The sequence below is a fragment of the Ruditapes philippinarum genome, unplaced genomic scaffold, assembly GCF_026571515.1.
Source record: "Ruditapes philippinarum isolate M1 unplaced genomic scaffold, ASM2657151v2 ctg1955_1_1_1_1, whole genome shotgun sequence".
Taxonomy (NCBI): Eukaryota; Metazoa; Mollusca; class Bivalvia; order Venerida; family Veneridae; genus Ruditapes; species Ruditapes philippinarum.
In genome coordinates, this window is record NW_026863477.1 from 114,021 (window position 1) to 129,543 (window position 15,523).

A 15,523-nucleotide genomic window follows, 5' to 3' on the forward strand; every position below is an offset into this window, starting at 1 on the left:
TTTAATAAAGAGTTAAAAAAGCTTTCTATGAAAAAAAGAGGCCATAATGCATTCCATAAAGGCATAGAACTTTGAAAAGCATTCTGAACAGGCCAAAAGTAGTCAAAATAAATCTAAAGGCTGTGAAAACAATCATATATAGCAAAACAAACTGGAACATATCATAGCAAAACGAACCGGATCATATCATAGCAAAACGAACTGGATCATATCATAGCAAAATGAACCGGATTGTGGAATATGTGTAATGTTTTGTAAAAGTGAGAGTGTACCAACCTGCTGTACTATTGTTAAAGTTTCTCCTTCATTAAAACTAAGTTCCCCACTAGTCGTATCACCTTCAAATGTGTACAAGGCCTGTGCCTGAAATAAATAAAGAAAAATAAATCTTTTGTGAAGAAATAAATATAAATACATAATAAGTCAACTTAGTGCAATAACAGCTTAACTCATATTAAAATTAATAGTAAGTAAGTAAGTAAGTAAGTAAGTAAGTAAGTAACGACTTTATTTAATGAGGCAACACAGTTGGGCAAGCCCAGTCTTCCCTGTGGGCCTCAACAATATACAAAACAATTTACAAAATATAATACATCAATAAAAGATTAAATAATAACACAAGTAGATTTCATTATTATACATCAACACTGACATACTTTAGATCAACCTTGAAAAAAGAAGAAGAGAAAAAAAATGAGAAAAAAAAATAAAATGAGTTGATATTATATACATACATTCAACATTGAATTGGATGTAACAAAATTGAAAATTTACATACATATTAACAAAAATATTCAACCAATATAAAAAACAAATATTTATACATGTATAGCATCTAAGCAGAGGTTTCCACCAGAGAACCACCATGTTAAATATGACTTTTTGAATAGTGGAAGACTGTTTGATTGCCTGATATGTAATGGTATTTTGTTCCAGATTTTAGGCCCAGAGTAAGCAAGAGCTTTTCTGCAAAATTCTAATCTAGGTTTTGGTATATGTAGTGTCTGTTGAGTGTTTGATCTCAGAGTTGTGTGATTTGTATGTGAAAATAAATCAGACATATAATGTGGCAATAGATTGTTAATGGATTTGTAAACAAGAATTGCTTTTTTATAATGGATGCGGTCATGTATTTTTAACCAATTCAATTCATGAAACAATATTTCTGAAGGTGTATCAAATTATCAATGTCTTTGTCAAGTATAATACGGGCAGCTCTCTTTTGAAATTTGTATATGCTGTTCAGTAATTCATCATTACAATTTCCCCAAATAGTGCAGCAGTAATCAAGGTGTGGTAATATGTATGCATTATAAAAAACTATTCTCATTTGTTTGTTAAGGTACTGTTTGATACGGAGGAGAAGATACAGTAATGAGTTGCATTTTTTAATCAGCTGTTCAATTTGACAGTTCCATGATAATCTATGATCCACGTGAATTCCCAGCAATTTTTCAGAGTTAGTAAATTCAATCTCATTTTCCTGCATTTTCAAAATGTAATCATTGCTTGATTTGATGGTGTTGTAAATGATATTTGATGGGGAGATTATCATTGCTTTTGTTTTTTGAGGATTTGGTAGCATAGAGTTTCTTGCACACCAGTCGTAGATGATGTCAATGCTATTTTGTAGCGATCTGTAGACTGAGTCAATAGACGATCCAAATGAGGAGACAGTTGTATCATCTGCAAACATGTCAGTAGATGTATTTGGAAGGTTTAAAGGCAAGTCATATAGAATGAATAGAGCGGGGCCAAGTATAGAACCCTGAGGGACTCCAGATGATATTTCTTTAGCACTTGATAATTTGCCAGAGATTGAGACCTGTTGTGTTCTGTTTGAGAGATAAGATTTAAACCAGTTAAGTGTTTCCCCTGCAAACTGATATTGTGTCATCTTTTGAATTAAAAGGGAATGATTAAGTAAATCAAATGCCTTAGTTAGATCAAGAAAAACAGTGCCTACTAGTTTGTTGTCATTGATTGCAGAAATCCAAGTGTCAATGATAGATGTTAATGCTGTTTCACATGAATGATGTGAGCGGAAACCTGATTGAGTCTTATGCAATAATGAATGTGTTTCAAGAAAATTTTTAAGGTGATTACTGACATGTTTTTCTAGTACTTTGGAAAGAACAGGGAGAATCGAAATAGGACGATAGTTATTTGTATCAGATTTGTTCCCTTTTTTGAAAATTGGAATTATCTTTGCTTTCTTGAAAAGTGAAGGGAATACAGATGTAGAAATGCTTTGATTAAATATTTGTGTGAGTGGTTTTGCTATTACTTCAGCTGAGATTTTTAAAAATTTTGCTCCTATGTCATCTAAACCTGTTGCTTTATTTGAGTCAAGGGATTTGAAATAAAGCAACAGGTAATTAGTAATTAATAGGAGTTATGCTGTTACTACTCTAAATTGATGATATACATATGATATAAGTTTCAGTCATCTTTGCCACATAGATTAATAAATCAGTGGTGATTGGTCTTTAAGTCACATTGACTATGTCAAGGTCATAATGATTTTGACCTCAGTGCAGTAATGGGTTAACTCCTATTAAATTTAATCAGCAGGACCTTTTGGATCATTGATTCAAGCGCTTTATTTATTGAAGATTGAATACTGTTGAAGACAGCGCTACAGGGTGTGAGCTATGTTGCAATGTCTCATGGACAGCCTCAATAACAGCCGGTCTGCAGGTCTTGTAATTAAATGCACCAGCCGAACCTAAAGTAGAAAAGGCTGCCTTCCCATACAGCTATATCAGAGGTTGGGAACAAATTTAATACAAGCTGGCTAAATAACAACAGAAAATCTAAAATGAATTGTGTTATGCTTATATATTGCTAAATATCTTAAATCTATTTTAAACACAAGAAATTAAAACCTTCCCAATAACCAGAAGTGCTGACAGAGATGTAAATAAATGAAAAACAAATATCATGGTAGGTAATAAAATATAAGCAGGTTCGGTAATAATCGAAAGCTCAAACAAAAGCGAATGCCTGAATATGAAAATCTGTTTTGTAAGCAGTTTCAAAATGAACAAAAGTTTTAAACTTTCAATAGATTTACTGAACATGATATTACCTCAAAAATAATGAACACGTTTAACAAAAGTAAAATAATCTAGTCAATATTAATCTAGACTCAACTTATCCGCTTTAAAGTACAATTTCAGACTGTTTTCCCATGGAATTATGTGACAGTGATTCAGAGATCGTGAGATGCTTATAAAGTTATGAGAAAATTAAACATCTATGTTACATTGGAAAATATCTCATTCATGTACTTTTATCATGAGTTTTCATTTGATACCTTTGTCAGTAAGATATAACTAATATTAACATTTTGCTGAGATATATTTGATATCAATACTTCAGTAAGATTTAATACACTTAATTATATCAGGAAAATATCATTTATACAACAATCTGACAGATATATATATATATATATATATATATATCACTATTTTAGTGATATATTATTGATATCATTACTTCAGTGAGATATAATTGACATCACTATTTAATTGAGATATTGTTGATATCACTATAGTTGTTATCATTCACATGGATATATCAATATTTTTCAAGGATAAATACTTAATTATCATCACTGCTTCAAGATGATATCATTTGTATATTGATTCTTCAGCAAGATATATTTTTTCACTCATGACAACATTTTATTTAATGTACTGGTAATGTTTCCCATGGAATATAATTATCATAAATTTGCAAAAAAGACCCTCACAAGCATGTTTAAAATTTAAAGGCCCAAATTGTTACTCGTGTGCCAATTTTCTGAACCATCTTTTATTTGCATTGCATTTGAAAATTAGTAGAGATTTTGCAATTTAGTATTTTGTTTGGATGTCAAAGACTACTTTGTTTACATTTTGCTACATTTATGACTAATAATTTCTCATTAAGCTCTACTTTCTTCATGTGTAAAGCATTTTAAAGCATTCTTTAGAACTTTATAAAACTTTTGCTTGCCCTTTCTGAAGAATTAAAATATTATTTCTTTCTGAGGCATAATGTACCTTTAAATTTTCTATATCTATTCAGACAATTCTGCGAAATATTTTTCTTAAAAAGTTTCCCTGTGCATATTGCATAGTTTATATTACCAATATGTTTCTATAATCTAAAATATCAAGATAACTTAGTGATTTAGTGATTTATCATCTTTCACTTACATATGAATAAACAATAGGTTGTCCATTTTAACCCTTAGTGATAAAAGTTTATACACATATACATCCAGGATATACAGTCATGTATACACGGTGTTGTCAAAAGCCCTCTTAAAGCCTGTTTCAGTTAACAACATATGAAAAATGATTGTATCTTTCACAAGACAGACTGATATCCTTCTCTATTCTTCATCTTTATGGACAGGCTATGACAAGCTATTAGTAGGAATAGAATAAAGCGGGTACCGGTAACTTGAATTGTACCAAATGACAAGTTAACAAACTGACAGAAATGTTCCTTTCACTACTACAATATACATGTAATTGTAATGTATTTATAATATTACAAGTAATTGTAATGTATTTATAATATTACAATTTGACAACCTATTACAAGCTTTTAATACATGGGTACATCAGTCAAACTTACTGTCAAATTAACATATTAAAGGATGTAGTTTTCTCCCTTTCTTTGTTTTACACATTTAAAGGGACTGACCGGGGACCACTGAGGGTTAAAAACCTAAAAACATAACATTTATTATTAATTCTTACATAAATGAGCTGGGACCCTTTAAAAAGAAATATAATGCAAAGATAGAAAAAGAAATGTATCTTGAAATAAATTGAAAATCGTATTTTTATGCTTTTCCTAGCCCGATTTGAGTGAAAAGAGTATAAACGCTTTTCATTTTGGGTCATTATTTTCAATTTGAATAATTAATCTGGAAAAACAAAGTGCGCGAATGATCTGAAATTTTGCACAAAGATTAGTGGTCTAAACCTACATCAAATGGTACATTTATCTGGAAATAAATATTTTCAGTCCCATCATGTCAAATAACCTCAGTGGAGTCCCTTTAATGTTGTCAGTAAATTGAATGGGTCGACAAGTCCAGAATAGTGTGTACATGCATATTTTACAAATATAATAATCTTTAGAAGCTATGCATTTGTATTGCAACTGACTGACATTGTAACACTATAATGTTGTTGTTTTTTGTATCCACAACACTTGCCAGCCAGCATCAGTCAATGTCACCCATTACGTTGAGTAATAAATATACAAAATATAGGTAAGATGGATAAAGCTTGAAGTAAATAGATCAAAAATGACTTGAGGAAAGTCACTGAATACAACACAATTTCATGACTAACTAACCCTAATCTCCTTCAAATTATATATTATAAAAAGGTCTTGATCTCTCTTTATTTTGGAAATGCTATCAAGTATATATAATCTCTTGGTTCCATGGAATTTGAAATTAGGCTAACAGTAGTACAGACTCCGGCCAGACTTCAGGAAAATGCAGGCTTTGCTCGATCATTTCTATACTGATGGCATCTGACAGGGATTAAATTTCATTGATTATGGCTGCTAGCACTCCATGTGCAAATGTAAATATATATATGAATGCCTTGATAAATATTTACAACAAACAAGAAATATTAATAAGAGTCAAATCATATAAAGTTTTTACACTTTAATTACAAACCAACTAAAGATCAAACAGACCAACAAACAAAGCACTATGTCCAATTGAGCCGTGTCACGACAAAACCAACATAATGGGTTTGCGACCAGCATGGATCCAGACCAGCCTGCGCATCCGCGCAGTCTGATCAGGATCCATGCTGTTCGCTATCAGTTTCTCTACTTGTAATAGAGTTGGTAAGCGAACAGCATGAATCCTGATCAGACTGCGCAGATGCGCAGGCTGGTCTGGATCCATGCTGGTCACAAACCCATTATGTTGGTTTTGTCATGACACGGCTCAAATATTGAATCAATTACTTTTCAAGACCACAGTAACTGTTGTCATTTACATTTTTGTTAGAAGGTCCGTTCTGAATTTCAGGCGGACGCGGTCCTTTTTGTTTTTCACATACAACAAAGAGTGTTTTCTAAGTTTTTGAGGTGGCCCTTTATGGCTTTAAATTTACTCACAACACAATTATTTTGGTCTACAGCCACCTACTAATGATGACCCTTAATAAATAAATTATTGTTATTCAGGTCAAATTTGACAACAAATACTATTAACTACCTGAAAAATTACTGGGTTACTAAGCTTTCTATTTGTAACGTCAACACCATCAACGTCCCACCCACAGCAATGAGGGATGAGTGATACCTTAATGACTCTGTCAAAAAGAGGCCCCTACATTGTATACACTCAATACACTTATATAGGAAGCCGAGGCCCTTTTGCTGCATTACTACTGGTAAAATCTGACACCTGATTAGAACCAATAGCCTCAGTATACGTTTGCTATTTATTATTCCATCTTATATCTAAGTTTTGTAAAGTTTTATCTTTTTAAAATTTTAACTATCAGAGACCAACATACACTAATGGAAAAAGATTACAAAAAATGCCTGGACAAAAGAAAGCTAATTAATTTTAATTCAATAAAGAAAAACTGGATATGAAATTTAATATAAAACATGGAAAGTAACAAAATGTTGAGAAATTTCACATTCTAATAATGGTTATGTAACATTAAGCATTCAATTTTCTCTATAATGAACAGACTTAATCCAAATAAAAGCCTGCTTTGAACTTTGGTTACATGCAGAATTACATGTGTACAAGCCTTCTTAAACCATTTCTTAAGAGTTTTGATCATGCAATTATTCGATGATGAAGCAAATTACCAACAAAGAAACAGGCCACAGAGAGACACTTAACCAGAATGGGTCTTAATAACAGTCTGGCTATAATGAACTATTATGTAATCTATGATGTAAGAAGATAATTTGTACTTTTTAATTTCTCCTAATATGACATTAAGTACTTCCTTCCAGTCTGGATAAGTCAGAGGCGGGAACAAAATAAACAAGGCTATGTTCATTCTTTAATATGCAGCTTTAAATATATAAAGAATACACTTACATATTTTGATACATTTGTAAATGATTTTTCAATTTAATGGAGTCTTAAGAAGATGGCAAATTTGATGTGTATTGGTCACATGGGTAGATCTACCTGAGCAGGCTAGGGGGTTCAGATTAACAATATCCATGTCGGGCCATGTCCAAATCAAAAGGGGTCAGGGCTTCTTTTAAGTTCCAAAATTTGGAAGTAAGAGACTGCAAAATCTCTCACATTGGAAGTTACATTATATAGATAAAGAAGAAAAGACATTACATTTTGGAAGTCACAAGCCAAAATCAAGGAGTAAAATGACTCCCAAACTTTCGCCAATCATGAAGCCCTGCTGAGGGCACAAAACTGCACAGGGGAAGTAAAATTTAAAATAATCGGTTCAATTTCATTTTCTCAAAACAAAACTTTATCAACATCAAATATTATATCATTAAAACAAATAAGGAAGAGATTAGAATATAGGTTAAGTCTTCATGTTCAGTTCTTGACACTCATTCATCGTCATTCTTTTTTTTAAAAAACAAATAAAATTACTCATTATGAATCTTAAGTGATCCCATTAATAACACTCCTTAAAGTCCTTATAATAATTATTTTGTATTATTTTCATAATTTTCGGACACTCATGTTATCTGGAGATAATTCATAGAATAGGGTGAGCCAATTAAAAAAACAATCCCACTTTTAAGTCTACTTTAAATTGTCAACATTGCAAAATATATTACGCAGTACAAACATCACAATTTATCATATCTTAATCAAGCTTCATTCATATATTTTAAACATTTGACACTGGCACCTTTTTTTTGTTGCTACCCACCCTTGCACCCCACATAATACAATGTATCTTAAATAGACTTGTCCATCTTTCGAAATTTACTTGGAAAGTACTTGGAATAGCAAACAATGCAGACCATTTTTCACTATTAATAGTGTGATATTTCAATGGAGTATATAGGAGCTCCGAGTTGTTATGAAAGTTAATAAAATATATAAGCTACTTTATTATTATTTGAACCATTCGTTTTTAATACAAAAAACCCAAAATTTTATTCAATATTATAATTTCTTTATCACCACTCTTTTTTTCTTTTTTAAATTTGAACTAAAGTAGGAAAAAAATATATGCTTTTCAAAGTGTAAATGGAGCTCAAACATTGGTCCAGAAGACAGTCAAATATAGAAGGGCCAGTTAACATAAAAATTTATGTAAGAAAAATGCGAAATAAGCAATTTAATAAATATAAGGTGTCAAATTCACTTTTAGTTTCAAATACAAGACATTGTTTACCTTCAATGAACCAAAAACTGTAAAATTCAACAAGTTTATAATAACAATGCACTTAACACTTTTCAAAAATTTATCTTTTAAACAATCTGTTCAGTGTAAACGAAGATTAAAATGTAATTTTACCTTGAACATGTTTATATTAAAACCAATTTCTTGTATCTAAACAGTCATATCCATATTAAATGCTAAGAATTAAGATGACATGGTTAAACCACATACAAGATCAAACGATAATAAACATGTAACATGTTACTATACTGTACTCAAAACTTATTTTTAAAGCAGCTGCTTCCTCCATTAAAATTAAAGCAGCTGGCTCAGACATTTTCCTTTTTTTTTTTTTGGTGAAAATTCAAGCTTTGTAAAATTTTGTTTTTCTTAAAAATTATTGAACAGTAGACTGAAAAAGTACATTGTACTCTATGTCTTGTTCATTTAACTAACTAATATTTTATCACAAAGGGTCTATCCTTAACCCTTAAGCCTGCAAATAGCAAAAGATTTTACATATGAAACCAGTGCAGACCAAGATCAACAAGCCAGTGATTTTCCTCACTTAATTGGGAAGAGGCCAATTTAGCCTCTTGATTTTGGGAAAATAATCGCTAAAATTGCTAATTTGGGAAGTAAAAAAGCAGGTTTAAGTTAAGATTTTTGGGAAAACTGCATGATTTGAAAGAAAATTTCAATTGGGAAGAGGCCTTTTTATCGGAGTCTGTTAATATATAAGCTGGAAAATCACTGCAAGCACACGTATGCCATCAGGCATCTGATTATAATCATGGTCTGCCCTTTCCCTTATTCAGTCAGGCTGAAAAAAGATCACTAAAACACAGACTATCTGCCAGTAAAAGAATTATCAATAACTTAATAGCCACTTTATTTAATAGACAGTAAATCAAAAAAAGTTCATATGACTGTTTATCTATTTACTTAACACTTCAACCATTTCAAAATATTGAAAAAATCCAGAGTTCACAATTACTTTTAAGTTGAAAAATCTATTCTTATCTATTGCTTGCCACACACCAGTCTGAATCGTATTAAAAGTAACAGACTGTAGAATATGGAGACAAAAAAAACAACATACTTTCTCTTATATTTCAAAAGAGAACTTTGGATTGTGCATATTATTCTTAAATTTCTTAATTCACAAACTATTAATGAATTTTTTTTTCAAATTTGACTTTCAAATAATTGTAAACCTACAGTTATCTCATTCTAAAAATAGAAAACTATTTCAGTAAGCAGTACCAGTAGTATTTACTTATTAGATATTTCGCAATTGATGGTTTATCTCTATTTCATATTGACATTGACATTAAAAAAATTCATTTATCAGTAAGTCATTGATATCTTATGCAGATTATCTGAATTCTGATTCATGTTTTTTTTTCTCGGGCTATCAATCTTTTCACTAAATATATATATACGATATGTATATATAATGTGTTTGAAAAGTATGTCAACAATGTAACGACACCAAAAAAATTACCCAGTATGTTTGATAACATCACTAGTGAGTTGACGAAAAGACACACAAGAAAAATTTGTACCTAGTTGATGTAAACAAATGTAAAGTCATGTCACTCGTATGTTTTGTACTTCACAATGACCTTTGACATGTTAGCATGGACATTCAACTAAGCAATAAAAATCTGTAAAATTATAAATGACCATTCTTTTAAGACCAGGGCTTTTTTGTTCTTCTATAGCAGGGGCCATTTATAGACTATTTCCCCTCTGGAAAATTAATTAAAATCATTGAAAATTCAGGGGCTATTTAAAGACTAATTCCCCTCAAAAAAATTAATTAAAATCATTGAAAATTCAATTTTTATCCAGATTTTACCCTTTTGCAACAATACAGTGTTATTCTGTCCTAGGGCAGTTTCCCCAACCAGTGAAAAAAGCCCTGAAAGCAGAACAAGTAGGTTACCAGAAACTTGAAGTTATCCATTAGTCTGCAGGGGATTGATCACTGAAACTACTGCCCAGTCAACCAGTGCAGACCTGAAGATCAGCTGGCAAATTAATTAAAAGCCAACAGTCAGTGCCATCTGATCATGGTCAGCATTGTTAGCTTTTCAAGAAAGTACTTATTTTAAAATTTTCTCTCTTAAAGTGATTAATGGTTTAGACCAGATTGAATTATCAAAGATGGACAAGTTAGAGAGGTAAGGGTTATACAGGACTGGCTTTGATGAGCACAGTGAATTGTAAGATCCATAGAATATTCTGTTGGCCTTTAAAGTTGTAACCCTGCAGATAAGCTTAAAAAGTATTAGAAATTTGGAGTAGGGAGTATTTTACATATATATAACTAAAATGAAACCTGTGTTGCCCATTTAAAGCAGGTTTTCCCTTATGACTTTTAACCAGAGGTGGTTTTATAAACAATTAATTATTTATACTTAAATCTACTCCTTTTAGCAAATTTCCCCTGCTGAATTTATGAAATGGATTTGCCCAGTATTGAATTTGGAACAGTCCATTCAAAGTGTAAGGGATTTCAATATTAAAATACTAAACTAAATAGAGCCTGGTCAGACTGCACAAATGTGCACGCTTAAGCCTGGTTCTATACTGGTGGCAAAATCTTGTCACTTTTACCTCAGTTCCTGCAGGCTTAGGGTTAATAAACAAAATTCAAGAAATTTGGGTGTATATTTATACATTCAACAATACTTTGGATCATTTCTTTGCATCAATGATTTCAAAAACAATTTTAAAATACATTATTTTGTAACCATGTAATTACATCAAACATGAAACTGAGAAATCGTTCAACTGGTAGGTAAAAAATTTCTTTACATACAAATTTGAAAAAAAGGTTAAGGTTTATAATACAATGTATATAAATGTAATCGAACACTCCAGTGCAATATTGTCTTATCTCAATGATTTTAAAGAATCAATTAGTACACAATAAGGTTAACCTTAAAGCAGTACACCAGTCACCTTTTGATTTATGCTAACTTTTACAATATTCAGTTCCTATTTCTTTTTCTATAAAACAAATTCTTAAACCAAATAAAAATTATGATACTTTAATTTTACACAAAAAGTTAAAGGCCCATTATGCCTTAGAAATGCTGTTTATTTTTGGTATCATGTTACGGTTTCCAAAAACAAACTAATTTGTTATATACATGAACTATCTTTTGCATCTTTAGTTATGTTGGCAATTGGTATAATTATACATAATATTATAGTGAATTATAGTGAATTAGTATTTTGTATGGAAGTTAAAATACTACTTTGTTTACATTTTGGTACCTTATATTTAAACAGTGAACACTTAACTGCATATAAAGCGCTACTTTTTTCAGATTTGTTAAACATCTAACATGCACTTAATCAGCTAAATCCATTATCAAAATAACATTAAACACATGTTTGATATTTCTAAACAATGAAAAACATATGGATTTCTAGGCATAATGTGCCTTTAAAGATATGCAAAATTTGCCTTTTACTATTAGGGTATTATATAAAATGGTTGCTTAAAAATGCAAAGATCTTCAGAAATCATGAATTATAAGTTTATATTTCTTAAACTTTTAATACACAATGTCATGTAAGTCATATCAATTTGATTTTTTTTTAATACTAAAATTGTTTATTCATCTGGAGGAATGCAGCTTTAAATAACGATATGTACATGTATGTAAAACATGATAGTTTCTGAATATCTGGTACATGTATATATCCTGCATTCAGTGCCACAGGACACATAATGATTCAGTTCCTTATAGTCCCTTAACCACCCTTTTAGTGGTAGAGGTAAAGAAATTTTTATTTTTTCATACCAGTGTAATCGTAGTTCCCCTGCTGATTATTTAAAAATTAATTTCAATTCACAACTTCAAAATATTGTGAAAAACAATATTCAGTAAATTGAGTTGTCTACAAATTTTTTTCTCTTATAATGCCCTGCTTTGTAATGTAGACACATTTTTATGGTCAAAATGTTACATTTCAAGTTTGATAAGGCAACGTTTGCGTGTACTAAGTACCCTAAATCAATTGGTTAAAATTCCATACTTTTTTATGGTTTTAGATAAAAGTTATAGTAAAAAAACATCATATTTTGTCCAGTAATATGAAGGATCCCAGTTCTGATGTTCATGTGTTTAAAAAGCTCAGGGATCACGATTCTAGGCGACTTGGGCGACAAAGACACCTTGTCTCTCTCCATTACGCCCGGTTCGCTTAGAAAAGCGAAGAAAAAGTTGCCCTAATTTTCGATAAAAGCATGCAATAATTTTCAAAGTGCCAACATCGTCTACGCTCAGCCTGTTTCAAAGCGATTCGTTAAACGCATTTTCATTGGTTGGTAAAATTGGAAAGCCAATGAAACGCAGACAATTTTGCGAGTGTTGGAATTGAACGGTTGACATCTTCGGGTATTGTTAATTCAGTTAAATGCCAACTCATTATTACAAGTCAGATCGCATTATTTGTGATAGTTTGTTTGATTAGAACTTTTTAGTTTCATGAACACTACTACTACTAATAACTTAAATAAGGTAGAGATTAAATAAGTTAAAACAACTAAAAACATAAAAAATAATATAACAATTGTCAAGGGCAACCGGCTTTTACGGCAAGTAAGCAGAATTGTCAACTGAAGACTAAATAGTAATCAAACAGGAATCAAATCGAAAAAAATCAAATTGGAGTGTCTGACTTCGAAATTGAATTGAACCTTAGGTGTACCGTTGCAGCCCTATAATTAAGGGAAATACATGTAGTATTCAAATATGAATAATGAAGATTTTATAAAATAGTTTTCTTACCACGAATATATTCATTATTCACAAAATTAGATTTATTGGCAGATGCAAAGCAATTTAGCGTGGCAGTTTAAAAAATAATAACATAATTCCGTGTTGCTTTTACTAGACGTCGCAGAAAATGTAAATACTGTGATATCATAGAACCCCTGATATCATAGAAACTTCTAATATTGGGCCACTATTGAGTCTAGCCTAATGAATTTGGCGAGAACAGTTTGACCCTTTTATGGATTGTTTTTTTTCCTACTGTCAAACCATTGAAAAAAAGACATCCCCCATTCAAAATTATCTTGAAAGTATCCCCGTACTGCCTCTTTCCGGTCAGCTAACAGATTTTTCTACAATAACTGACAGTGAAATTATATTTAAAAAAAATCTCTTTCAATTCTGCGAATATTATCATTTTAGCTAATAAATGCACCAACTTTTTAAAATTTTACCTGAATTATTATTATGAATCGAGGACAAATCATTACTGACCCATTTTCCTGTTCTTCAAAATTTCACAACCACTTTTCAATCAGTTAACAAAATATAAACTGTACCACATAAAAATTGTCATACAATGTTAAAATATAATCAGTAATGTATTATGGAGAAATTTTGACAAACTCAACTTCAGATAAATGGTAATAAACAATTTTAACCTAATTTTAATGCCATTTTTCAATTTTGATATCTATTTGCAGTGGTAAAGCTGTCGTAATTGGGGTATGGATGAACATTTCAATTTGTATAACAGAAAAAGCATGTTCTTGTGAAATTTTTAGGATCTTAGGGTCTATATGACCCCATTCTAGTGACTACTTACTGAAAAGTTATCACAGAGAATGTATTTCCTTGGTTAAGTGACTGTTACTTTACTGATGTATTACCTTCCAATTAAGAACTGTATGGTAAAATATGTACATATTAAAATTACAGCTTTTGAAGTGTAGCAAACATAATGAATTCATGATATTGAAACAGTTGTCCAACTTAATATCCATTTCTGCAGACTGACAAAAAACTGAGTCTGTAAATCAATTATTTTTAGAAAATTATTGCGATTTGTAACTGGGTAAATAAAGGATTAGTGGAAAACACACATTTTACATATTTTGAACTAAAATGCTAGCATTTTCTTTTTTATCGCCATAATTGACATTGCTGCTGATAAATTTAGTCAAGGTGAATACAAGATGTGCTTACAGTTTGGTTACATGACAAATAAGGTCAAAAATAAAAAATTTCGAGGGATGATTGAAAAGTGGTTGTGATTGAAAACTGGCAGTATGTGGATACATCAAAATTCAAATGTGTTGTACTACTTATTCCAACTAATTGTACTACACATTGAGATATTGTGCTATATTTTGTATGGGCAATAATATATTCCCCTCTAGAAATGATTTCTGACCCATTACCAAAAATATTAAGAAATTTCTTAGCTTTGGGGCATTCGGAAATACTTTGACTAGGGCCCCTACTTGACACAGAGGGAAACATGATTATAAATGAAACAATTAAAAACAATGCACATAAACAGCTAATTTCAAGGAAAAAAAACAGTCTTAAAAACCAAATATCAAAATTGTGATGGTCAAATCTTAATCGGAAACGTTTGAATTCAAACAAAAAATTTTTTAAACAGTTAAAATACCAAAAGGGATGGATTCATAAATACCCCCACCCGCCGGGATTTTTGAAATATGGGGGCGTTGTTTACAATTATTTTAAAGTAAAATATAATATAAAAATATACATTTGCCAGTCGAATACATAATTAAAGATTACGTTCTACTGACAACATAAATATTATGCAGCTCTGATAAAACAAAAACTTTCAAAACAAATTTAAAAGTTTGACAACTACAGAAAAGTACCTGTACTTCCGCCATTTTGTTGTCAGCTGATTCATGCAGCGCCACCTTTGGGATACAAAATGTAAACAAATGCACGTGTCAGCTGTCAAAAAAGGCTGTATGTACCATTACGCTTGTAAATCGAAAAAAAATGTTTCGATGAATGGCAAAATAAACAATCATAAAATTATCCGCATCTGTTTGAATTCAGACGAGCTAGAAATGTATGACTCAAATATAATATTGTACTGTGATATCATAGGAACTGTACTCGTTCACGAAATCAAATAAAGGGAGGTACTCGTAACGCTTGTGATAATGAAACACAAGTAGCTACTTTATATCAATGAACTAAACATCTAACATTTAGATACTTTGTAACACAAGGTCGACGCAATCAGTTTCGAACCTCTTCATAGATTAAATTCGCCGAATCTGTAGTTCGTCGAAACCACTCTAATTCCTCGTGCTGAATATGCACCTACAGCAC

General features: G+C 31.0%; 1 protein-coding gene across 7 annotated transcripts in view; it reads right to left on the bottom strand.

Annotated features, from left to right (window-relative positions):
* LOC132722174 (sorting nexin lst-4-like) overlaps nucleotides 1–15,181 on the bottom strand; it is a 51,334-nt gene extending 36,153 nt beyond the window's left edge. For 2 of the 7 annotated variants that reach the window (XM_060706618.1, XM_060706622.1), the window contains exons 1-2: nucleotides 15,055–15,181; nucleotides 277–363 (exon numbers count right to left, since the gene is read on the bottom strand). In XM_060706618.1, the coding sequence (XP_060562601.1) occupies nucleotides 277–363; nucleotides 15,055–15,069 (102 nt within the window). In that variant the 5' untranslated portion in view covers nucleotides 15,070–15,181. Of the gene's footprint in view, nucleotides 1–276; nucleotides 364–8,510; nucleotides 8,662–15,054 lie in introns of those variants that run through there. The other 5 variants (XM_060706617.1, XM_060706619.1, XM_060706623.1 and 2 more) reach the window with 4 other exon arrangements.
* Nucleotides 15,182–15,523: the final 342 nt, after the last annotated feature.